The sequence below is a fragment of the Bos indicus x Bos taurus genome, chromosome X (genome assembly GCF_003369695.1).
Source record: "Bos indicus x Bos taurus breed Angus x Brahman F1 hybrid chromosome X, Bos_hybrid_MaternalHap_v2.0, whole genome shotgun sequence".
Taxonomy (NCBI): Eukaryota; Metazoa; Chordata; class Mammalia; order Artiodactyla; family Bovidae; genus Bos; species Bos indicus x Bos taurus.
In genome coordinates, this window is record NC_040105.1 from 111,024,231 (window position 1) to 111,050,624 (window position 26,394).

The 26,394-nt window shown below is 45.4% G+C and overlaps 1 protein-coding gene and 1 pseudogene across 2 annotated transcripts; one reads left to right on the forward strand and one right to left on the reverse strand.

The window, feature by feature from the left end:
• Positions 1 to 309: 309 nt before the first annotated feature.
• Positions 310 to 26,380, reverse strand: NSDHL (NAD(P) dependent steroid dehydrogenase-like). Of its 2 annotated transcripts, none has more exons than XM_027533902.1 (8): positions 26,215 to 26,380; positions 19,116 to 19,215; positions 15,347 to 15,505; positions 9,962 to 10,108; positions 5,560 to 5,688; positions 3,703 to 3,845; positions 2,395 to 2,497; positions 310 to 1,628 (listed from the first exon to the last, which is right to left on the reverse strand). In XM_027533902.1, the coding sequence occupies exons 2-8, from the start codon at positions 19,170 to 19,172 to the stop codon at positions 1,296 to 1,298; spliced, it is 1,071 nt and encodes a 356-aa protein (XP_027389703.1). In that variant the 5' UTR covers positions 19,173 to 19,215; positions 26,215 to 26,380; the 3' UTR covers positions 310 to 1,295. The 2 variants fall into 2 exon arrangements, with proteins under 2 accessions (XP_027389703.1, XP_027389704.1); XM_027533903.1 differs by having other exon boundaries at positions 19,116 to 19,195; positions 26,215 to 26,350.
• Positions 6,125 to 8,876, forward strand: LOC113887491 (annotated as a pseudogene).
• Positions 26,381 to 26,394: the final 14 nt, after the last annotated feature.

Below are 26,394 nucleotides of genomic sequence, written 5' to 3' on the forward strand. Positions count from 1 at the left end.
TGCTAATGAAACTATGACAAATCAATACCCGTGAACCTGACCTTTTACCTTGAAACACCATCTAGGGGCCTGTACCCAGTGACTCTTCAACCTACACGGTCTTGGCTGGAAGCCATGTATCCTTCCTCAGAACTTACACCACCTGATCTTATTTCCTGCTTTGTATTACAGGGCCTTCTGAATGTATCTTAACTCCTCTATTCTAAGTGCCTTAGGCCAAAGATCTGTCTTATTTCTGTCTGTGTTCCCTCACCCTAGCAGTTCAGTTTCCCCCTAGATTGAGATGAAGTTTGTATCACACACACTGCATGGCATGTACAATACCTTCAGTTTATTCCAATCTTCCCAGGTGCCTCCCCACCCTTGGACAGAGGTAGAGGAAAAAAAAAAAATAGACGTCTTTAAGATTACATTTAAATAAGTCTAAGAAGAAACCAGGTTCTGTAAGAACAACAGAAAATAAAGAACACTGATTCACTATATGTGCTGATTTTTGGGAACTGCCCTAAAGGGTTCTGTGAGCATGAGCTGTGAGGAAATAGCCCTTTCTGTATCATCTCCAAGCAGATAAAGGAGAGGCTCTTCTCTCTGACCTTTCCCATGGCTTCCTGTCCACTGGACAAGTGTCCCACCTTGCCATTAAAAGGACAAGAGGACTCTGTGGATGATAAAAAAGGTGTACACGAAAGAATGCTTTATGAAAAATAATGCAGGCAGGCACAGCAGCTGTACCTGAGAGAGAACTCCAGAGCGTGCAAGGAGGTGAAAAACCATCAGTCTTTTCCCCATGGGGACTGGGGGTTTATAGTTGTTCAAGCTTTCTAAGCTTTTTCTCTCAACTCTGTGTCTATTTGAAATGTACATTTGATGCCTCACATAACTTCTGCTTTTCTCTAGAGTATTTGTCATCTGTGGCTCCTTGAACAGTCTGCATGGAAATAAATCTAGGACCCCCTCCTCAATCAGCAAATGGCTGTTTCTTCCCTACAGCTTCTTCGGTTGTGCACAGGGGACACTGGAATGATTAAGGAACCCAGGAGTGGAGAGAACACAAAACACTTAGAATAGGAAGCTGCTGCCCTGTTTTAAGAAATCAACATCCAGTCCCACGAAGAAGACGTGTCTGCTAATTTAACTGTCCTCTTGGTCATGGAAGGGTAGATGTGCTGTCATCAAACTGGCCGGGGGAAACCTAAGCTAAGAAGATGATCACTGGAAGGAGGTTAGTTTATTGGTCTCCAGGGGAGAGAGTTATCAGCTAGGGAATGCATCAAAGGGCCAGGGCTGGGGGCACCTCACATGACCTTGCGCAGGTGGTGAAAGCTCCTCACGGTCTTGTCCACAGCATCATCCATGGTGACCAGCGGCCGGTAGCCCATGAGTTTTTTGGCTTTCTCGCAGCTGTAGTAGTGGAAAGTGCCAGCCAGTGCGACCCGCATAGGCGTGAAAGTGGGCTGAAGCTGGATGACAGGACTGATCACCATCACCAGGAGGGACACAAGGAGGGCTAGAGAGTAGGCCAGCCAGTAGGGGATGTGGTACTTGGGGGCTTCATAATTGAGGCCTGTCAGGATTCGGGACAGGAAAGTCCAGAAGGGGATGGGCTCGTCGTTGGTGATGTGAAAAGCCTGCAGAGAGAACCAGAAACTAGGAACCGCTTCCCAGCAGCGTGGGGAGCGGGCCATGCTTGGAGCTCAGCTGCAGCCTGCTGGCTCAGCCAAGACCATTATTTTGAGAAGCCAGGGGCTGCTCCCTACCTGCCCACCCCAGTTCCTTCGCAGGGCAGCTCAAAAATAAGGTGGAGATTAAGCCCACACAGAGTGCAGCATTTCTCGTGGTCCTCAAGTCTGCAAATGTCAGCCAGTGAGTGACAGGCCTTTTGGGTTTGCAGCTACAGGCAACTTTCCGGTGTAGTGGGGAAGGTGATCAAAGTTTAGCTGTGGGCCAGGATTTCAAGTGAAGCTTAGACTGTATTTGGGAAGGTACGTTGGTTGTTTTAATAACTGTGTTAATCATGGTAAAGGATCTTATCTTCAGATGCTATGAATGGGTCGTATGACCTTTCTCAAATGTGCTCCCTCCCCACTCCACATTGAGAGTTCTGGGTCAGAAAAGGGCTGAAATCCAGGAAAGAAAAATGAGACCCCAATGGGGAGGGGATTCCAAAATTGGGAGTGAGAAACAAGGAAGGGGGACCTAGGAGTGTGGTCTCCCATCTCTGTGTAAGAGCTGACCGTCCCTTGTCAGAGGGCTTGACCATGGCCCAGTGGGATCCTAAGGTAGGTCTGCCAGGAAGCAGGGTCAGAGAAGCAGTGTGCCAGCAGATGGCATCATAGGGACACACAGGGGCAGGAGGCCCAGCCACTGTTGAGCAGGTGGAAGCAGGTGCCTTACCTTCCCACCCAAGGCGGTGTCCTGGGAGAGGTGCTCTGCAGCCAGGATGTGTCCGTGGACCACGTTCTCCACAAAGGTAAAGTCTACCAAGTTCTTTCCGTTCCTGCAGGTGCACAAGGAATGAGTCCCCTGTGCCTGGAGTACTCAGCTGCACACCTGGCAGAGTCCCTAGGCGTGGACCCAGGGCTGCGACCCACCTTGGCAATGCCAGCCCAGGTACACCTGGGCATCCATGAAGATGTGCTGGAGGCCAGGGCTCCTGGGCCTTCAGGGCCAGAGGGATATTTAGGGGCCGACCCATGAATCTGAAAGCCCCTAGCCCTGCCTGCCCCATCCTGGCATAGCCTATGCTAGTGGTGTCTTCTCTGGGCTCCAGTTTGGACAGCAGCTCTCAACTCCCTCCAGGGCACTGTGGGCTAATCCATTGCTCTGGCCTCAAGAGTTCTCTACTATCTCTTTCTAGTCCTGTGGCAGGGAGGCTGAGCGAGAGGCAGGGAGGCAAGGTGGCAAAGCACAAGAATAAGGGGGGAAAGAAAGGAAGAAAAGAGAATGAAGGAAGGATGGATGGATGGATGAATAGAAGGAAGGAGGGAAGGAAAGCTGTACTGGGGACACAGAACCACTCTCATCACCTGCAGAGGCCCAGAGGAGGAATGTTAACACCTCCCCTTGCCTTCCTAGATGCAAGGAAAGTGGAGGGCCTAGCCCTTGACCCTGGGACAATTGTTTCCCCTCTGAGTCAGTTTCCTGAATTTCCAAACATGGACACAAATATTTTTCCAGCCTGCCTGAGAGGGTTCATGGGGCAGAAATCCACGTCTCCCTGGAACCTGTGACAATGACCTTATCTGGAGATGAGGTCTTTGAATACATAATTAGTTAAGAGGAGGTTGTGCTAGAGTAGGGTGGGCCTTAAACCTAATGACTGGTGTCCTTATAAGAGGAGGGATCTTTTGGAAAAGACACACAGAGAAAAGCATGTCATGTAAAGATTAGGCTGAGATTGAAGTGACATGTCTACAAGCCAAGGGTTGCTGACAGCCATGTGAGGCTGGGAGCAAGGCCTGGAACAGACCCCCTCAGAGCCTCCACAGGGAGCCAACCCCACCAACACCTGGATTTTGGAGTCCTGGACTCCAGCACAGGGAGTGAATCCATTTTTATTATTCTCCGCCTCATTTCTTGTGGCAGCCACAGGAAACAGACAACAGGCAGAAGACAAGGCCACAGGAGAAAAGGGCCGATGGTGACTGACCCTTGTTTCAGGGGCCGGGGGGCATGGAGGGGGGCAGTCAGGGGCCAACTTACCCAATCATGAACTTCATCTTGCCTTTCTTGGCTGCCTCAATGAGAATGGGGACTAACTGGGGGTCCCTTGGGCCAAAAATGCCATGAGGGCGGATGGCTGTGGTCAGGAAATTCTTCTCGGGATCATGGGCACCCAGGACTGCCTTTAGGAGAGCAAAGGGAGTGTATGGGTTGCAGACACTGAAGAATTCTAGACTACTTTTCTGTCCCTTTCTCCACCCCAACACCCACATCTGAAGACACAGGACAGAGAGCTGTGTCAAAGCCGGTAAGATCCAATAGAAAGGACTGGCCTTAAAGTACAGAGAAACAGGGTTTGTCTCAAAAGGAACAAAACTTCCCAAAGATCTGCTAGGTTGTTGCTAAAAATGGAGATCGTGATAAACGAGATGGCCCATGTCAACTCATTCTACCACCTCACTGAGGGTTTCTACTCTACTGTGGCAAAATCCTTGCTCATGTTTTAGTCCGAGCGAGTTCAAGTTACCTGCCGACTGTTCAAAATGATCGGAGTTACCCAAAGGGGTCTCACTTGTGTTGACTTGTTGGATACTCTGCTGGAAATAAGGTAAGCCTGTAAACGCCTCTGGGAGGCTCTCTGTGCTCCAAGGAGCAAGGGGACAGACCCAGGATTGGAGCTTGCAAATGGCGAGGCCTCCACCCCTGCACTGAAAGGCCCTTGGGTTTCCCAGCAGATGAGCTCTTCTGGGACATTCCAAATTGGAGTAATAGCAAACAGACGGGGGGCAGCTGGTGCTCAGACCATGCAGGGAGACTCAGGCCAATTCAGTGTTAAGCTTTGCTTCCATATGTACTGGCTATGAAAGGAAACCTCAGTGGGTGCAGTCCACTACCAACACCTGGGAGGGTCATTCACAGCTGCCCAGCTAAGGTAAGCTGCCTGTGGCTGATGAACACCCATGGTCCGCGGTATAGGGTGTCCACCTGGTAATATTCTCCTGGACATTAGTCCTGGAGCTGGCAACTGTCAGAGTCCCCGTTATGTGGCCCAGACCACTGCTAAAATCAGGAGCTCCCTAGTGAAGCTGAGTTGCCAAGTGGAAAACCACTTTCCCTTAAAATAAAGCAAGATCCTTCCATTGTTTGCTTTTTTTTTAAAGAGTAGGGGGTGCAAGAGTACTAGGAAGGTGTATTCAAATGAAAACACACTTGAGTGTTTAGCTGAATTTTGCCTGCCACTTTGGATTATCATCAATTGTCTGATTTCTGAAGCAGAGGTTGAGTGCAGGCTCCAGAGCTGCATGGCCTCAGGAAGCTTAGAACCTCTGTGTATCAGCTGTCCTCAACTGTCTTCTGTAACCTGGTGAAGATCATAGTACCTGCCTTAAGGGGTCACCATGAAGCTTGCCTGGAAAATCCCATGGACGGAGAAGCCTGGTAGGCTGCAGTCCATGGGGTTGCTAAGAGTCGGACATGACTGAGCAACTTCACTTTTACTTTTCACTTTCATGCACTGGAGAAGGAAATGGCAACCCACTCCAGTGTTCTTGCCTGGAGAATCCCAGGGACGGGGGAGCCTGGTGGGCTGCCGTCTCTGGGGTCGCACAGAGTTGGACACGAATAAAGGGACTTGGCAGCAGCATGAAGCTTAAATGAAGCAATCCCCTGTAAAACACACAGAGTAGCATCTGGCCACATTAGGATATTCTGTTACTATTTTTTCTGTTATCATCTTTAGAACTGAATTTCATCCACAAATTTTAGTTCACAAGTTATGTAGTTAGGCTTCAGAATACTAACATTCTATGTTCATAAACATTCTTCTTAAGAATCTAAATCCTGCAGATGTTCATGGAACTCGTTTGTCACTGACTCAACCAGTTGTCAGGTACGTACTCTCTCTTGTAAGATCTTTGTCTCCGTGTAGTAGTCAATGGGTTTCGTGGCATAAGGGAGGTCTTCAGTTCCATTCTTGATGTCAACACCCTCAAAGATGACACTGGCACTGCTGGTTAAAATGAGTTTCTGGCAGAGGAGAAAATTAGATGTAAAAAAATGAGTCGGGAATGATCACTATATAAACACCATGAAGGTCACATAGGAAAGGAAATCAAACGGCACGTGTTCACTTTCTTTACTACGATGCCTTCCCTTTTCAGGCCTTCTTAAAACAATGCAAAGATCACTATCTTTTGCAGGTATGAGGATTTGAGACACATTATGGTATGACATTCTAAAAGAGTAGATTTTACATTTTCCCTCGTCTTATCACAACTGAGGGACAGAAGACACTTCTGCTCCCAACCTTGGCACATCAGTATACACGCACAGGCGTGCAGGGTGAAATGCTATTTGACAGGAAGGTGCTTTCTTATGAGGGTCCCCAGCTTTCAGCTATCTGGTTAAGGGCAGCCCATCCTAAACTGAACAACATTAGCTCAATCTATCACTTTTATTCAACATGGTCCTGCAAGTCCTAGCCAGCATGGTAGGATAAGGCACATAAGAAACTATTAAATATAATGATTTGAAAAGAAGAAACAAAACTATCACCATTTTCAAGTGTTGGAAGTGTCTATATACAAAACACTACAAACATACAGAAAAAGTTAGACTTCAGCAAATTGCAGAGTACAAAATTGATACACAAAAATTAACTGTGTTTCTATGCAGTAGCTGTGGAAAATGAAAGATATTTCAATTACCAGAAGTGAGGCATATGGAATAAATTTAACAAAAGATGTACAGAACCTTTATGAAGTAAAGTAAAATGTCTACTGAAAGGCATTAAAGAGAGAGAGAAATACATAGCAAGACTCCATATTGGAAAAGATGTCCATTCTCTACCAAATTAGTTTTAGGTTTGATGCAATTACACTAACATTTCCAACAGGCTTTATCAAGAACTTGACAAGCTGGTTCTAAAATGTGTATGAATGAGCAAAGGGCTAGGAATAGTCAAGCAGAACAGAGTTGGGGAGTAACTTGTCCTACACTAGATACTGAGGTTCATCCTAGGGCAGGGCACAAGGGCCTGGGCACAGACAGGGCCACAAAGCATGAGAGCCGGAAACAGGCCCACAGAGACAAGCTGCATAGGGCTCTAAATATCAGGGAAGGGGCGATGGTACAGTACATGCTGCTGAGCACCCAAACATCCTCTGCTTACGTCAGAACATATACAGACAGAAATTCCTAGTGGATTAGAGATGTAAATGTGGGGAAGTAACACTTTAAGCCTTTGAGAAGAAAAGCAGTCAACGATCGTTTCATCTCTGTTGAGAGAGATTCCCTAAATACCACACAAAACCCCCATTTCCTGCACTGCTACCCACTGAGCTATCCTGCCACTTCAGTGATTATACCAGACTGTGCTGTATTTCAAGAAAAAGAAATCTCAAAAACATAATGCTGCGGCAAGAACAAGTGCTTTATGAAAGAAGGCAAAAAAGGAATCAAGAAGAAAGTGGTTGACCCATTTTTCTAAAAAAGACTGGTGTGATGTGAAAGCATCAGCTATGTTCAATATAAGGAATATTGCAAAAACACTGGGCATGAGGACTCAAGGAACCAAAATCGCATCTGATGGCCTCAAAGGTCGTGTTTTTGAAGTGAGTCTTGCTGATCTGCAGAATGACAAAGTAGCATTTAAAAAATTCAAGCTAATTACTGAGGATGTTAAGGGCAAAACTGCCTAATTTCCATGCTATGGATCTTACTTGTGACAAAACATGCTCCATGGTCAAAAAATGGCAGACCATGACTGAAGCTCACGTTGATGTCAAGACTACTGATGGTTACTTGCTTCGTCTGTTCTGTGTGGGTTCTACTAAAAAACGCAACAATCAGATTCAGAAGACCTCTTAAGCCCAGCACCAGCAGGGTGCTTACCTTAGCTGGGCAGCTGTGAGTGGCTCTCCCAGGTGTTGGTAGTGGACCGCACCCACTGAGGTTTCCTTTCATAGCCAGTACATATGGAAGCAAAGCTTAACACTGAATTGGCCTGAGTCTCCCTGCATGGCCTGAGCACCAGCTGCCCCCCATCTGTTTGCTATTACTCCATCAACAAGAAGATGATAGAAATCATGACCTGAGAGGCACAAACAAATGACTTGAAAGAGGTGGTCAATAAATTGATTCCAGATAGCACTGGAAAAGACATAGAAAAGGCTTGCCCATCTATTTATCCACTCCATGATGTCTTTGTTAGAAAAGTAAAAATGTTGAATAAGCCCAAATTTGAATTGGGAAAACTCATGGAGCTACATGGTAAAGGTAGTAGTTCTGGAAAAGCTACTGGGGACAAGACAGGTGCTAAAGTTGAATAAGCTGATGGATACAAGCCACCAATTCAAGAATCTGTTTAAAATGCAGATTTTTAATGGTGACAAATAAAAGATCTAATTTGTGGTAAAAACAAAAACATAATGTTGAGGGGAAAAAAAGCAAGTTGCAGGAAGATATATTCAGTATATTATTTTTACAAAGTTTTAGAATTTCTGTTTTGGCTGTAGTACCACATAGCATGCAGAAGGACAGCAGTGACACTGAGGATGGGTAAGGGCAGGGCTGCAGCATCACTAGTAATACTGTCACCTCAACGTTGTGATGAGTGTATGGGTGCTATATTATTCTCAGATCTTTTCTGCACGCCTGGGATGGTTGAATGAAAAAACAGCCGAGTGTAATTCACAGAGCTCCAGTTAATACAGGCACAGTACAAAGTAGTAAGGAGTGTGAGATTTACAACTGTCACTTGATTTGCTCCTCCACAAGTAACCAGGGGCTACTAATGTGGCTTAATAGGTGAGGAACCAGATTTGGAGAACCAAGTGATGCCTCTCTGCTAGTAACTCAGACCAGAGAAGGTACAATTTCCACCATAATGTAGCTTGCTGCATTGTTATAAACCCTGGTTCTCTGGATCATCGTAATGGGGTACCAGCCACTAGCAAAACAGCGCCCCTATCAGCCAAGCCCTTGATGCTTGGGGCAGTGACAGTGACATATGCCACAGATGCCTTGCGAACAAGAGAAGAAAGCTGTTGACCAGCCTCTGGCATCACCAGTTGGGACAATAAGAACAGGCAACGTCTGGAAAAATAAATGACAGCTCCTTCAGACAGTAACGATGATCCTATATATAAGGTAGCAAAAGAGACACAGATGTAAAGAACAGACTTTTGGACTCTGTGGGAAAAGGCGAGGGGGATGATTTGAGAGAATAGCACTGAAACATGTATATTACCGTAAGTAAAATAAATGACCAATATAAGTTTGATGCATGAAGCAGGGCACTCAAAGCCGCTGCTCTGGGACAACTCAGAGGGATGAGGTGGGGAGGGAGGGGGGTTCAGGATGGGGGACACATGTGCACCCGTGGCTGATTCATGTCGATGTATGGCAAAAACCATCACAATATTGTAAAATACCTATCCTCCAATTAAAATAAATAAATTAATTTAAAACAATAAAAGCTTAAACACAGAATTACTATATGATCCAGGAATTTCACTCCTGGATATTTACCCCAAAGAAGTGAAAGCAGAAAGTGGAGCAGGTTACTTGCATACCCATGCTCACAGCAGCATGATTCACAATAGTCAAAACAGCCCAGGAATCCACCAAAGGATGAATGAAGAAACAAAATGCAGCATAGCCCTCCAATAGGCTGTTATTCAGGCTTAAAAAAGAAGGAAATTTTGATCCCATTATAGCATGGATAAACCTGGAAGGTGTTATGCCAAGTAAAGTAAGTAGGACACAAAAGGGCATGTGTTGTATGATTGCACTTGTGTGGAGTCCTTAGAGGAATCATATTCATAGAGACAGACAGAAGGATGATGGGTGCCAGGGGCAGGGAGAGGGGGAGTTAGTATTTAATTGGTACAGATTTCAGCCTCCTTAGGAAGATGAAAAAGTTCTGGAGATGGATGATGGTGGTGGTTGACAGCAGTGTGAATGTGCTTAATGCCACTGAACTGTACACTTAAAAATGGTTAAAATGGTAAATTTTATGTTTGATATATATTATTTATGTTAAAAACATGCTTTTTAAAGCATAACAAAAAACACAAGCAATTTCTAAATTTTGTCACTCTTTAACCAAAGACTAATAAGACTTAGGGTCTTCATATGGTTTGCCCAGCAGCTCCCAGGGCCGAAATTTTAGGCTCTTTGCAACACTTTAGGAAGCAGGCCTGGCTAGCCCAGGAAGTGAACAAAAGCCTTGGCCCCCATGCACTTGGGAAAAGCCATCATACGTTCTTGACAGCACTCATTCCAGCTTTCCCCTTACCTGAACCCCAGCCTCTTTGCAGGTTTCAATGACATTCTTGGTGCCAATGTAATTCACTCTATAAAAGAGTTCCTTGTTGTTATTGAATGGTGGGGGCGATGCGCAGTGGAAAACTGTGCTTACACCTTTCAGAGCTGGGTACAGGTCCTGGAAAGCAAACAAAGACAAAAAAAAAAAAAATCACTCCTGCTTTATACAAGTAAACAGCCTCCTTACATTCCCAGTGTCCAATCTGGAGCATGAAGGTGTCTTGCCCTTTTATAAATCTCCAATCAACACAGAAATACATTCTCACTGTAAAAGATTCAAAGACACAGAAGTATATGAGGTAGAAACCATAATGTCCCTTTAACCACCTCCCTCCCCACTACCGTTGCCCCAATAAAAATTGGTTTGGGGCATGAGAAGCCTGTGGGATCCAGAAAAAAATCAACATCTGTGCCTTTGTGCCTCATGGGTGGTGGATGGTGGGTGCCAGGTGGGTGGGAAAATCCAGGGCACCTGGAGTTAAGATTCTTGGGGAAAATGAGCCCAAAGATATAGATTATGCATCATATGAAAGTCCCATACTTCAACAGACAGTGTAAATATCCTATACACAGGAGTAATCCTCTCTGTGAAACTAGACATACAACAAAGAGTAACCAGAGATGGATTGCTACAGGGAAGCAGAGCTCCTGAGAGAAATGGTTGATTGCAGATCTGGGGTTGGAAACAGACAAGAATGAAAAGGACTCCAGAGCCAACCTGAAGACATGCCCACTGACAAAAGAAAGATGGGACAATCTGATCAGCAATAGTCATGGACGGATGTGAGAGTTGGAGTACAAAGAAAGCTGAGCACCAAAGAATTGATGCTTTTGAACTGTGGTGTTGGAGAAGACTCTTGAGAGTCCCTTGGACAGCAAGGAGATCCAACCAGTCAATCCTAAAGGAAATCAGTCCTGAACATTGATTGGAAGGACTGATGCTGAAGCTGAAACTCCAATACTTTGGCCACCTGATGCAAAGAACTGACTCATTTGAAAAGACCTTGATGCTGGGTAAGACTGAAAGCAGGAGGAAAAGGGGACGACAGAGGATGAGATGGTTGGATGCCATTACCCATCAGTGGACATGCTGCTGCTGCTGCTGAGTCGCTTCAGTTTTGTCTGACTCTGTGAGACCTCATAGACAGCAGCCCACCAGGCTCCGCCGTCCCTGGGATTCTCCAGGCAAGAACACTGGAGTGGGTTGCCATTTCCTTCTCCAGTGCATGAAAGTGAAAAGTGAAAGTGAAGTCACTCAGTCTTGTCCAATTCTTTGCGACCCCATGGACTTCAGCCTACTAGGCTCCTCCGTCCATGGGATTTTCCAGGCAACAAGGGACATGAGTTTGAGTAAACTCCAGGAGTTGGTGATGGACAGGGAGGCCTGGCATGCTGCAGTCCATGGGGTCGCAAAGAGTCAGACATGACTGAGCGACTGAACTGAACTGTACTAAAGAATAAGAATTCCTTTTGCAAAGTGGCAAATAGAGTCAAGCATTGAAAAAAGGTGCTGGAGTGGCAGCTGTGTGGTGGTAGAGTGGCTGTGAGGAGATAATCCACATCCAAGGGCAAAGGAGAAGCCCTAGCAAAATGATAGGAGGGGCAAAACTGCATTTAGAATCAAACACCATACCTGCCAGGGACACTCAGAGGGGCTCAAACAAACCTTGTATGCACCAGGACCCAGAGGCTCCACAGAAACTGAGACAGAACTGTGTTTGAACGTGTCCTGTGGAGGTATGGGTCAGCAGTGGACTTCCACAGAATAGGGGCTCTGGGTGCAGCAGACCTGCGTATGGCATAAGCCCTCTTGGAGGAGGTCGCCATTAACCCACCATAGAGCTGCCAGAACTTACACAGGACTGGGGAAACTGACTCTGGGAAGGCACAAACAGAACCTTGTGCACCAGGAGAAAGGAGCAGTGACCCCACAAGGGACTGACCCAGACTTTCCTGTGTGTCTAGGAGTCTCTGGCAGAAGCCAGTTTTAGCAGTGGCCTGCTGCACGTTTGGGGACACTGAGTGTAGCAGTGCTTGCATGGGACCTTTTGAAGGAGGTCGCCATTATCTTCATTACCTCCACCATAGTTTTAGTTCAGTTCAGTTCAGTTACTCAGTTGTGTCCGACTCCTTGCGACCCCATGAACCACAGCACGCCAGGCCTCCCTGTCCATCACCAACTCCAGGACTTTACTCAAACTCATGTCCATTGAGTCGGTGATGCCATCCAACCATCTCATCCTCTGTCATCCCCTTCTCCTCCTGCCCTCAATCTTGCCCAGCATCAGGGTCTTTTCAAATGAGTCAGCTCTTCGCATCAGGTGGCCAAAGTATTGGAATTTCAGCTTCAACATCAGTCCTTCCAATGAACACCCAGGACTGATCTCCTTTAGGATGGACTGGTTGGATGTTCTTGCAATCCAAGGACTCTCAAGAGTCTTCTCCAACACCACAGTTCAAAAGCATCAGTTCTTCGGCACTCAGTTTTCTTTATGGTCCAACTCTCACATCCATACATGACCACTGGAAAAACCATAGCCTTGACTAGACGGACCTTTGTTGGCAAACTAATATCTCTGCTTTTCAATATGCTATCTAGGTTGGTCATAACTTTACTTCCAAGGAGTGAGTGTCTTTTAATTTCATGGCTGCAATCACCATCTGCAGTGATTTTGGAGTCCCAGAAAATAAAGTCTGACACTGCTTCCACTGTTTCCCCATCTACTTCCATTAAGTGAAATAGAAGGCTAAGGCATAAAGAGAGAATAATAGCATGTTACCATTTTGTGACGTTTTGTGAAGCTTTCCTGTAGCTTAGATAGTAAAGAATCTGTCTGCAATGCAGGAGACCTGGTTTTCATCCCTAGGTCAGAAAGATCCCCTGGAGAAGGGAATGACAATCCACTACATTATTCTTGCCTGGAGAATTCCACGGACAGAGGAATCTGGTGGGGTACAGTCCGTAGGGTTAAAAGAGTTGGACACAACTGAGTGACTAACACTACCACTACCATTTTGTGAAATCTTAACTATTAATAATAAAATCTAGGAATGATCAATAGATACTAACATCGCCAAAAGAAAACCATGAATTATGTCCCTAGATACACTGATTATTAGCATTTTGCCACAACTTTCTCTATGTAGACATGATTTTTTCTTTGAAACCATTTGAGAGTAAGCTGCACATAGCATGCCACTCTGCCTCTCAAGTCTACCCCAGGCCTGTTCTAAGAACTGGTAATCTTCTTACTTTTGGCAAGAACATCACACCAGTGACATCATGCCTTCTCAGGGCATCACCCTAGGAGGATCAAGATGGCAGTTTGTCACATTGTTGCTAATGTTGATCCAGTCATTTGGTTAAGGTGATGGCTGCCAGATTTGGGCCATGAAAAAAGTATCTTTCTCTCTGAGCAATCAAAATGTAATCTATGGGGTGATCATTAGAGATCCTGTGAATATCTTACTCCCCAGCAACTTTCCACCAATTGATTTCAGCATTCATTCGTGATCCTTGCTTGGAACAACTTATTAACATGTTACTTGCAAATTGGTAAAATGTTTTTAAGTTTTATTTTTTAATTGGAATGAATTGCTTTACAATGTTGTGTTGGTTTCTGTCATACAACAATGTGAATCAGCCATAATTTTATATATCTATATCTATATATATATCTCCTCCCTCTTAAGCCTTTCCCTAACCCCAACCCCACCCCACAGCGGGCTACAATTCTTGGGGTTGCAAGAGTTGGACACAGATTAGTGACTAAACAAAAAATGGTGAACTTTTAATTTTAGCTTTCATTTTTACTTCTTTACTTGGCATTCCTCTGTAATCTTTTTTCAGTAATTCTATGGATGCAGGGATTCTTGTTCAATTCATTACAATCCACTACTATTATCTTTTGAGGCTCAAAATGTCCCAAATTTGGCCAGCAGAGGCTCTTGAAATTGGTTCCTGTGTCCTTTTAACATGTTCTAAATTAGTTTTTGAGTACTTTGTTAGTTTCATCCTAAGAAAAATGTCCCAGGCTCACCTTGTACTACCTACCTCTCCCCCAGATTCCTGAATAGGATATTTTCCCAAGGACCCCTGGTTTGTTTTATGGGCAATGGTTATAGAAAGTAAAATCTGAGTACTACAAGTGCTTATTGCTATTGGGGTATCAATCTATGATGCCCCAAGGAAAAAAACCAAACCAGAATCAGATCCAACTTTTACCCCTTTATTCCACTAGAAATATGATACAAAGCATAGACATGACTTTTAAGTTTGTAGTACCCACATTAAAAAAGTAAAAAGAGGCAATTCCCTGCTGGTCCAGTGGTTGGGACTGTGTGCTTCCAGTGTAGGGAACCTGGGTTCAATCCCTGGTCTAAGAACGAGGATTCTGTGACCCTTGCAAAGCAACCAAAAAAAAAAAAAAAAGCTCAGATTGAGCAATGGGGGAGGAGGTGGGGGAGGAGGATTATAACCCTAGAACGCCACTCGCAGCAAAACTAACATTTGTGAGTGAGGGGAAAATAGCAACGATAGCATGGGAGTTGGGGGGAGTGGTTTGAAGGGGAGCCGCCTTCATGGAGCGCATGTTCTCTGGGTGGGGGGACAAATACCTAAGTTGACACAGAATATATCAGCTATGCCAAGTGTTATGCAGAAAGACAAAGTCCAGGGAGTACCAGGTGGCTCAATGGCAAAGAATCCACCTGCCAGTGTTGGAGATACAGGTTCGAGCCCTGGTTGGGCGAATATTCCACATACCTGTGGAGCAACTAAGCCCGTGGGCCTCAGCTACTGAAGCCTGCACCCTAGAGCCCCTGTTCCACAAGCCAGTGCAATGAGAAGTATGTGCACCACAATGAGGAGTAACTCCCACTCACCAAAACTAGAGAAAAGCCCGAGCAGCAACGAAGATCCAGCACAGCCATAAATAAATAAATAAATAACCACACTAACAAACAAAAATTATTAAAAAAAAAAAAAAAAGAAACACAAAGCCCAGCAATTTCACTTTTGGATGTATACTCTGGAGTAGCAGTCAGCACACTACAGCCTGTGGACCATTTGTCAATAAAGTTTTATTGGTACGCAGCTGCCACCACTCATTTATGTATTGGCCATGGTTGCTTTTGAACTATCTGTGTAGGGTGCAGTAGTAGCAACAGAAATAACAGTTACTGATTCTCACTAGTAACAATAGGTGTGTGTGTTAAACTCTTTCGTGTAACTTCACAATTTTTCAAAAAAAAATTTCTCTTTTGGAAACAACTGGGCTGGCCTCTGAGCAAGGGAAGTCTGGTGGTCTCCCTTCAAGGGGCCTGGCATAATCAGAAAGGCTAAATGGTCTGTTACCTGTTGGCTGCAAAGGTCACCCAGGAAAAACTGCACACGAGGATTGTCAAACCCTTGCCGAATGTCAAATACATTGACAGCATAGCCTCTTGCTAGCAACTGCTCCACCATGTGCTGACCCAGGAACCCACAGCCTCCAATCACCGTGCACCTCTTGGCCTGCAGAAAGAGAGGGATGGCAAGGGGTAAGGGTGTGCTGAGAATTGGAAGCTCTAAGAGCCTGGATTCACGCACCATGAGCCATTGAAATAGCAGGTCCATCTCTTAGTTTGAAAATTTTCTTGAATCAAGTTGGAAGTTTCAAATAATTCTGGTGTTTTATCGCCCATGGCAATCTTCTCTCCTGGGATTAGTAAGGAGGGAAGAGATAGCAAATTATACTGAGGCAGACTTTGGTCACACTGGATGACCTGAGGCAAGTTCCCTGGCTGTCCAGTGGGTAGGACTTGATACTTTCGCTGTGGTGGCCTGAGTTCAATCCCTGATCAGGGAACCAGGATTTTACAAACCATGGTGCGACCAGCCCCCCACCCCCACCAAAATGATACTTTCTTGCTCCCGATAGCTGATCCCTGGGCACTTTTAAAGCAAAAAACAAACCACACACACACACACAAATCCAAACATGCCATCTGCTCAACTGACAGTGTGCACTTAGAACATCAGAAAAAAGAAAGTAGAGTTTCCATACTTGCAGGGGAAAGTAAGGCCCCTTTGCTCTCCAACCACTACAGGGCTGGGCTCTGTGGCTTTGGGCTCATCACCTAAACCCTTCTCCCCTTAGCACATCCATCTAAGACTATGCTGTTGCCTGATGGGATCTCCTGGTAGGGATGCAGGGACGATCAGTGAGCTGTTCACCAGCCAGGCCCAGGGCTTTGCTTTCCCTTCTCTGAGGTCTGAGGAAGTTGACATATCAGGTGAAAGCTATGATGCTTGCATTTCAGCTCTGCAACACAGGTACATCATGCAAAATGTCTTCAGACTGTGGTGTTGGAGAAGACTCTTAAGAATCCCTTGGACTGCAAGGAGATCCAACCAGTCAATCCTAAAGGATATCAGTCCTGAATATTCATTGGAAGGACTGATGTTGAAGCTGAAACTCCAATACTTTGGCCACCTGATGCAAAGAACTGACTCATCTGAAAAGACCCTGATGCTGGGAAAAACTGAAGGTGGGAGGAGAACGAGACAACAGAGGATGAGATGGCTGGATGGCATCAGTGACTCAGTGCACACGAGTTTGAGCAAACTCTGGGTGATAGTGAAGGACAGGGAAGCCTAGCGTGCTGCAGTCCATGGGGTTACAAAGAGTTGGGCATGACTGAGCGACTGAACAACAACAACCCATGTACTCTCTTGGCTAAATTCCAACTCTGTTAACTGGCGATAATGGAAGGACAGAGCACCACATGCGGGACTTAAATATTCTGACTCCAGGGAGCTGATGCAAAACTGTAGCTGGTGCACGCTGATGAAGCTGGGTACAAGGGGCCCCAGGGGAGGACTTGTTATAGCTTTCCTCCTTGGGGTCTTTCTAAAACAATATCTGGGCTTCCTTAAGATGACAAACCCCCATTTTCTCTGAACTTATGTATAGTACAGTTGGGGATAGAAAGTAGAGATTTTAAAGAAATTCTGCTGATTAAAAAACCAACCAACCAACCTGCTATGTATTCCTTAAATACCTATATAATTGGGATATACAGGAGACTGTAGGGGAGCCAGAGTCTCTTCTATAGATCTGCCCCTCTCAACCTGGCATCCCACCTGCAATGGAGATGGCTCTGAAGCTTCAGCATCATTTGTTCAGGCATTCATAATCTCCTGACAGAGTCAGCCTCACTATGCTACCCTCTCCAGCAAAGTATCTTTTAAGCCCACTGTTGTCTACGCTTAGACGACTGGCATATATCATAGCATGCTACATTATTTACACCTTTACTAAAATTTCTAACACACGCCCAGTGCACAGGCAAATGAAATCCACAAATTCCACTCAATCTCCCTGTTGGCAATTCCTTCTCTTCCTGCTCTCCCCAAGACAGCTGCACAGGGAAAGCCTGCTTTTTAGAATAACTCCAAAGGAGTTCAGAGTCTCTTGTTTATAGTATTTGGAGTCAAAAGTTACAAATTGCTTCAAAAGGTTGACAGTCTAATTTAAGAAAAATCAAATAACCTTGCTATCGTATCTAGTGTAATTTCTTTTTAAAAAACATTTATTGGAGTACAGTTGCTTTACAATGCTGTGTTTATCCAGTACAATTTCATTTCATGATTTTAAAGTAATTCTCTCTTTGACAGAGTGATGTGGATTCTTATATTGAAATGTTGCACCCATATTGCCTGGGAAGCATGGGTCAGTGGCTATGCCAGAGAGTTTTATAACGATGAGAACAGAGCTGGCATTTACCCCAGAGAAGTCAGATTGTGATGGGGCCATGGTCCTCGGTTACAGGAGATTATGTGAAATCATCACTTACTTTTCATGGCCATGAAAGATGATGCAGTTCAAGTGGGTCTAACAGACAAGAAGGAATATGTACTAATAAATAAGAATGAAATTACAGATTGGAAACAGGTAGTGAGACTCAAGATTGGGTTATTGCGGGGAGTTAAACACTCAACACCTTGGAGACAGTTTTGAGAATAGGGAAGAAAGCCATCTAGAAAAACTATTTCATTGCAAAATGATCTGGAGATAACAGAATATTGTAGGTCCCTGGGTTTCTTCCAATCTTTTCTGTTTTCCCTTGTTATTAGCAGTGGGCCCTTTACTCAGAGAAGTCTTACACAGAATGTATGTGTAAGTTAGGATGAAACTGTTCTTTTTCTTATAGTAGTTTAAATGTGTAACTTTTACTTTATACTATAAAGTCAATTGATGAGGAAAAAAACCACCATCCTAATCAAGACTGTTTTTAGTTGCTGAGTATCAGTAAAACCCTGATGCACACAAATGAACTACAGATTGCAAGGACCTCTGGTGGTTTGTCTGAGCAGTAGAATCTCAGATTAATCCTCAATTACAGAGGCACAGAGAAGGCCTTCTGTGTACTCTGAGCTGTACACTAAAACCAATGTGATCTGGTGACCTGCGGCAACCTCTTGGGAAGCTTTGATTAAGTAACATCTGATATGAACACATTTTACCTCAGTGTGACTTCATGTCTGAAGTGTTAGTTCATTGCAAGTGTAATGAATCCTCCCTTCATAGATCTCTGTAAAGCATCTCTGGAGGCCTGACAATTCCTTCAAGTCCCTTCTGACATTGGCAAGGTTCGAGTTTAGGAGGCCTTGCTAGTGCCCTTGCTGGCCCTGGGAAGGCTTCTGCGATTATATCCAGAAGCACAGTCTAACCTGCTGGAGGCCACCTAGGTGACAGGCAGTAGTTACTGCCACCTGTGTGAGTGAGGCTGCCTGGAACATACACCTCAGGGACCCCATGACTGCAACTGTGTGTGCGAGCCCAGGGCAGACCAGTGGAGGAACCCCCACTCCTCACCACAAGCTGGGCCCAGCCCAACCTGCAGAATTGTGAACAAAGAAATGGGTGTTGTTTTAAACTGCTAAGTTCTGATAGGGTTTGTTACAGAGCAGTACTTGATGCCTTAAATAAGGACATATCTTCTATAAAGAAACACTTACTCAATACTAATTACTTTAATATGGGTAACCCAGAGCTATGTTTCAATGGCGTGCTGTTATGTATGTGCTAGACTTTCCCCTTATCTGGTTTTGGTTAACCTTTTTTTGTGTCAATACTCACTTTTGGAATGTCTTCTGTCAAACATGTCCTTGTTGGCTCACCAGCTGCTTGTTCCATTTTTGCTCCAAATGTGGCCCTGTCTGCAATCAACGTTTGTCTCCTTAAAAACATATTTAGAGGCAGACATTTATGTTGTATAAACTGAAACATCTTTAAGCTGTTAGTGTGTTGTGTAGATAACATCCCCCACCCCCCCCTCCCGCCCCCGACCCCTGAGTTTTCACAGAGTGCTCAACTGTAGCTGCAGCTGCTGGAAGAAGCACTCAGGGAACATTCCTGGGATGCAGACTGTCCTCTGAGATGGGCCTGGGTGGCCCCATAAGTCACTACCATATACTTGGACTAGAGGCAGAATGGGAAGCCACTTAAATAACCCCATTCATCAGTTACAATGAAAAGACTATCTCTGGCATCACAGCTTTTCCCATGGCACTCATGCGCTTCAAATACTCTCTATTTCTCTAGTGTCGATCAGTAGAGAAATGAACAAAATGGAGGCTCAGATTTCAGTCCTGGCACTGCCAGAAAGTGTATCAATCTGCTCAAGCCATTTCTCTTTGCTGCAGCTCAGTGAAACAGACTCACTGCTCATCCCCATGATGCCAGGGCATGGGATGCTGGGAGAAAGAAGAATAAGAGGAGATAGAGCTCTCTTCCTTGGTGGAATTAAAGCCATCCTGACCACATATAGAACTCAGAGTGTCTGGGGCCATCAGAAACCCCCTGGGAAGTGGTCAGAGTATGGTGACGACCATCCAGTTACAAAATGAGCTAAGGACTTGAATAGACACCTCTCCAAAGAAGACACATAGATGGCCAACAGGTACATGAAAAAAATGCTCCATGGCATTAATCATCAGGGAAACATAAATCAAAACTACAACGAGATACTACTTCACCGCTGTCAGGATGGCTATTATCAAAAAGTCAAAAGATAAGTGTTGGCGCAGATGTGAAGAAATTTGAACTTCTGTACACTGAATGCAAAAACAATGCAGCTGCTGTAGAAAACAGTATGGAGGTTCCTTAAAAAATTAAAATAGAACCACCGAAGTACATAGGATCTAGCAACTCCAATTCTGGGTATATATTCAAAAGAACTAAAGCTAGAATCTTGAAGCGATATGAGTACTCCTAAACTCTTTGCAGCACTATTCACAATAGCCAGGATGGAAACAATCTAAGTCTTCATTGATGGATGAATGGATAAAGAAAATGTGGTATATAAATACAACAGAATACTATGAAGCTTTAACAAAGGTGGAAATTCCACAATATGAGATGCAGATGAACTTTGAGAACATTATACCAAGTGAAATAAGCCAGTAACAGAAAGACAAATACTGCGATTCCACTCATATGAAGTATCTAAAGTAATCAAATTCACAGAATCAAAGAGTAGAATGGTGGTTGCCAGGGGCTGGCTGGGGGAGGGGAAGAAGGGCAGCTACTGATTAGTGGGTAGAAAGTTTCAGTTAAGCAAGATGAGTAAGCTCTAGTCTGCTGTACATTGTACCTACAATCAACAATCTATTGTACATTCAAACATTTGTTAATATGGTGGATCTCATCTTACCTGTTTTTGTAAGTGAAAGTCACTCAGTTGTGTCTGATTCTTTGTGACCCCATGGACTATACAGTCCATGGAATTCTCCAGGTCAGAATACTGGAGTGGGTAGCCTTTCCCTTCTCCAGGGGGTCTTCCCAACCCAGGGATCGAAGCCAGGTCTCCTGCATTGCAGGCAGATTCTTTACCAGCTAAGCCACAACGGAAGCCCAAGAATACTGGAGTGGGTAGCCTATCCCTTCTCCAGGGGATCTTCCCAACCCAGGAATCAAACCAGGGTCTCCTGCATTGCAGGCAGATTCTTTACCAACTGAACCATCAAGGAAGCCCTGTTCTTACAACAATAAAATAACAATTAAAAAAAGAGACATTCTGATATAGGTTACAACACAGATGAATTTATGCTAAGTGAAATAAGAACTTTGGACACATTATACTAAGTGAAAGAAGCCAGACACAAAAGGACAAATACAATAGGAGTCTACTTGTATGATGTCCCTAGAGTAGTCAAATTCTTAGACACAGAAAGTACAGTGGTGGGTGCCAGGGCCTGGAAGGAAGCAGGGAATTGGGGAGTGATGCTAAGTCGGTATAGAGTTTCAGTTCTACAAGATGAATAGAGGTTTGGAGAAGAATGGCTGGGATGGTTGCATGACAATGTGAACCTACTTAATGCCACTGAACTGTATACTCAAAAATGTTTAAAATGGCAAATTTTCAGTTCTGTCTATTTTATTATAAATATATTCACAAGAATACTGCGAATGGGAAAATAAGACCCTAAAGAGCAACATTCTAGGAGCTGGGATTGTTACAGATCACACAGAAGCCTCAAGTCTTTTTCCTTTAAAATTGCAGGTCTCTGAATTAAAACCATCCTTTAAAATTGCAGATCTCAGAATTAAAACCAGTATGTATGTCTTTATTCCTCTAGACACACTCGGACAAGGTCTTAGGCTAAAAGGCATCTAGGAAAAGAGACTCACCTTTTAAGAGTGAAACCCAAGCACCTGGCTCTACTTCTAGGATTAAATACAGAGAGAAGGAAGTGAGCCCATGGCTGCCTTCCTGCTGGGGCCAGTCCCCAGTGCCACCGAGTCCTGGAGACAAAAGGACAGGAGAGTCTGTCCATTTCCAACCAGGAAGAGAGACAAGTGCTCTCTCCTTCACAAACATGAGAGACCAGGCTCTTTGTAAAGGGGAAACCCAGAGCAGCTCAGAGGAGAGTGCTGGGGTAGTCAGGGCCTGGCCTGCTCCTGTGCTTGGTCAGTGCAGGAGGCTCCAACGTGGGTGCCATAAACTCGATACCCTCCTCTGTGGCAAGAAGACGCCTGTCTGCACAAGAAAAAGGCCAACAGGATTGAAGGCTTCCCCTTACTTCTCCAAAGGACTCAATCAGCTCCATCTTGTCCTTTCTGTCACTCATTGATCTCTCCACTAGTCTGTTGACTTTTAGGACAGAAAGGCCCTGGCTTTGAATCTGCTGACAAAATCAGCAGCCTGTCTGAGAGCTTCAGCTTATGCTGTTCCTCCACCTGGAGGTGCTGCTCCCTGTCCTCTCCATGGTGAGCAGCTCTGCAGCCTTCAAGGCCTTGCTCAGTTGTCACCTCTAGGAAACTTCCTCCTCCTCTCCAGGCCAGACTAGCAGCTTCCTCAGCACCTCAGCATTGGTTTCTGTTTTCATTCTAACACTGTACACAGCTGTAGGCTCCCCACTCCCCCCAGCCCCCGCCCCATGTCCATCTTGGCTTGCTGGAGTTGAGCCCCTGGAGGGCCAGCAAGGAGTCCAGAATGGAGTATGGGTGGAATTGTGCTGCAGCAGCTGGTCTGAGAGGCCTCAACCATAGAGCAAGAATCCTTCTGCTGACCTCAGTGGATGTACGTACACGCCCCAAGGATAAAAAGGGAGCTGCAAATTGTAAAAAAAAAGTTGTAGAAAAGCACTCTGGTGCCAGCTCACTCCTCCACCTTTACAAGGCCACTGCCAAATAGAACCTGCAGAAGGCACAGCACCAACCTTCAGGGAGCCCAGCATCTGGGGTGGGACACAGGCTTAGCAGAACATTGCAGAAGTGACTGTGAGTTCTGATGAGAGAAAGCCCAGGCAGGGAGGCGATCCCTGAGTCAAGTTCTAGAGCCCTGGAGGCGTGAGTCAAAGAAGAGGTGGGTGTCCTGAGAGATATTCCAAGGCCAGGGGTGGGACGCATGAAGCGTTGGCACGGCCAGCCTGTTCTGCGACAAGTTGTGACAAAGTGAGATCAAAGTCAGATCGGGAGCAAAGTTCAGAAGGTGCAGGTGCTGTGTCAGGCTAAGGAGTCACCCTATGGGAGATGCAGGAGGCTTTGGAAGTTAAAATCAAGGGTGAGTGTAAGATCACTCTGGCTACAGCATGGAGAAGACTTAACACAGGGTCTGAGGCTCTGCATGTGTCATATAAGGGGAATGACAAGAGTGAATCAGAGAAAAGAATTAACAATGCCTGAAAACTGGATAAATTTCAGAACCTTTTACAGATGAGCACAACAGTTCCTCATTATCCATGGGGCCCTGGTTCCAGGAGCTCCCGCAGACACCGAAATCCAAGGAAACTCAATGTCTCTTAGATAAAATGACACAGTATTTGCATATAACCTATGCACATTCTCTCATATAGTTCAAACAATCTCTAGATTACTCCTAATACCTAATACAATGTCAATGCTATGTAAATAGCTGTAAATACTATGTTAATGCCATATAAATTGTTGCCTATGAAGCAAATTTGATTTTTGCTTTTGAACCTTTCTGAAATTTTTCTTTTCAATATTTTAAATCCATGGATGGTTGTGAAGGAGGAAACAGAATAGGCTCCATCTTGAAAGCAGGACTCCATCTTGGCCCAGACTGTGGACTTTGAGCTATATGCCCAGTATCTATGGAAATGGCATACCAACTGGAAAACCAGACCCCCCGGATGGAAGAGTCCCAGGGCTCGTACCTAGACTTTCCATCGCCTGAAAGAATACCCTAATTATCTGTGTAACCGAATAGAAAAAAATTCTATTATGCTTATTGGGGTATGACCACAGGCTTATTGATAATTGTCCACTGTTAACTACCTAGGCTTAAGGCATACGAATCACGGGTTTAAGGCACAGGCATATGAATCATGGGTTAACTTTGATTGTATCTTTCTTTTCCTTTGTTCAGACTAGTTTCAGAGAATTTGGGGAGGTGGGTTTGAGCACGTACAATTAGGGTATATAAGGTTTTCACAAAAACTGGTCGGGGTCCTTGGCTAAGAGGAGACTCTCTGCCTTGGGCCAGCCAGTGTAATAAACTGCACTCCACTATCTGCATTGTCCTTCTGAGTGAGTTTGTTTCCTGGAACACGTGGCTATAACAATTGAATCCATGGATATGGAACCTGCAGATACGAAGGACTAACTGTGTATTATACCACCAAGATCCCAAAAGCAGCCAGTTGGGAACACAGTACTGGTCTCATTCAACAGATAAGAAACTGAGGCTTGGAGAGGTCAAGTGACTTGCCCAAAGTCACAATGCTGGTACAAGGCCAAGGCAGAACTTGTGGTTGCTCCTACACTGCCAGGTTGTCACCCTGCAGACCCACTGGGAAACAGGCTGTGGAATGACACAAAGTTGGAAGGTCCAGGAGGGGCAAAACTGGGCAGGAGGCTCAGATGCCAGGCTGAGTCTGGACTTCAGTCTGCAGTCACGGGAAACCTCTGAGGGTTTAAGAGCATGGGGGTGACCTGACCAGAACTGTTCAGTCAGGTTAACCTGGTGAAGCAGAGTGGACTAGACAGGTGAGAAGCAGGAAACAGGGAGACCACTCACCACTTGTTCAACCAAGATTTACTGAGTACCTAATGTGGGTCCCCTCACTGTTCCACGTCCTGGAGTGTCAGCAGTGAACAAAACAGAGATGCCTGCACTCACAGATTCTCTTCTAGTGGATGGGCAGTAAAGAGCAAAATAAACAAGTAAAATACACAATGACAAGCAGTATGAGATTGTGGACTTAAAAATACTCACAACCTAAAAGTTGAGAGTTATGTTTTATTTGGTGGGAATATTTAGGACTTCAAGCCTCGGGACAGCACCTCAAGTAACACTGAGAGAACCGGTCCTAGGAGGTGAGAAGGGTAGCCAGGTTATATAAAAGTTCTGCAACAAAGGGCAGGTAGTCTGAATATCAAAAGATTATTGTTAATTAAAGAAAACTAGACATCTCAAGTTAAGGAATTTAGCGCTTTTCTGTGTATGGGAATATGCAAGACATGAAAGAGGCTGGGCTCACTGAAATCATTCTTTCGATTTGCATCTCAACATATCTGGGGCTGGTTTCCTGTTTCCTCAAGGCTCACCATAGGGTGGCTGCAGTCTGATGGCTGCTTGATGGCAGGTATTCTTTCTTTCCTAAATTCCCTCATGGTTCACCAACCCATGACATCCTTTGTTTATTGATATGGCAGGAAATATTTCATTTTTCAGGAGAGCAAGGTGCGGAGTTTGGGTGTCCTTGGGGATGCAATGCTAAAGAAGGTGCTCAGTGGGGGTTCACTGAGAAAGGTGATAGTAGAGCAAAGACCTACAGGAGGAAAAGAAGTGGAGGAAGCATGCAGAAGGGGCAGCTAGAGCAAAAGTTCGAAGGCAGGAGTGAGTCTGCACATTTGAATCCATTCAGGGGCTGAAGGGAGCCAGGGAAGAGGAAGCCCATAAGGAAGGGCCTTGCAGATCACGGTCAGAACTCTGCCCTGCACTCATAGGGTGGTTGCTGCTGAAGGCCTTAAGTGGGAGAGGAGCAGCAGAGATGGAAAAATGGATAGAACTTGAAGGCTGCTAAATGGAAAAGGGGCAGAAAAAGAGTCAAATATGACCGAAAGGTTGTGAACCTGGTTTATGCTCCAAGAGGGTACAGGGCAGAAGGTCAGAGAACACTTTCGTTTAATAAATGTCAATAAACCTCAGGCTTTTTTTCAGCCTGAGAAACGTCTGCTCTGGTTCGCTGTCTTCCTAAATATACTGTGCCAACGCCCAGAGGGGAAGCAGGTTAAGTGCTGAGAGATCTGCCCCCTCACGCGCACTCATGCTTCCTTCACTCCCTTCAAAGTCCGTTCTCAGGCCCCCAGGTCACCTTCCTAGGCTGCTTTTAGTCAGGTAAGAACTAAAGTGATCCTGTCTTGGAACCTACTTTGGGGGTGGGGAGTGCTCTTGAACGCACACTCTCAAAGAAAGAGCCTCGGCTGGATTAGGCTTCTAAGTCCCAGACGTTCGAAGCTCTGCGACAAGGCTCGGCACGTCCCTTCCCTTTTTTGGATCTCAGATGCCCCGTGGGTACAGCGTCTGCTCCAACACGAAAGCTTAGGTCTTCTCTGGCCCCTCGGACCCTAACTCATCGGACCCTAACCCATCGGACCCTAACTCAAGTCTCAGGTCAGACCAGGAAGTCCCCGTCCTGGATAGTCCCACCCAACCCCTTGCCTTCTAGTCCTGTCGCCGACACAAGGGTGAGGTCGCAAACCTTACCGGTCCGTAGGCGCCCCGCTGGTTGGCCCCAGCGTGTCCACAGCCTGCACCCTTAGAGCTCGAGCTGCCGGTAGCCACCTTTTTCTCCCCGCCCGCGTGAGGCGAGGATCTGCCGAGGCTCCTCCACCAAGTGGATTGGCTAGGTTTGGCGCGGGCTCCACTAATCTGCGCTCGCGGTGT

Coding starts and splice junctions, on each gene's coding strand:
- NSDHL (XM_027533902.1), bottom strand. CDS start 19,172: ATGGAACAAGCAGCTGGTGAGCCAACAAGGACATGTTTGACAGAAGAC. Junction 15,506..19,115: donor TGACAGAAGACATTCCAAAA/GTGAGTATTGAC, acceptor CTCTTTCTGCAG/GCCAAGAGGTGCACGGTGAT. Junction 5,689..9,961: donor GCAAAGAGGCTGGGGTTCAG/GTAAGGGGAAAG, acceptor CTCCTCTGCCAG/AAACTCATTTTAACCAGCAG.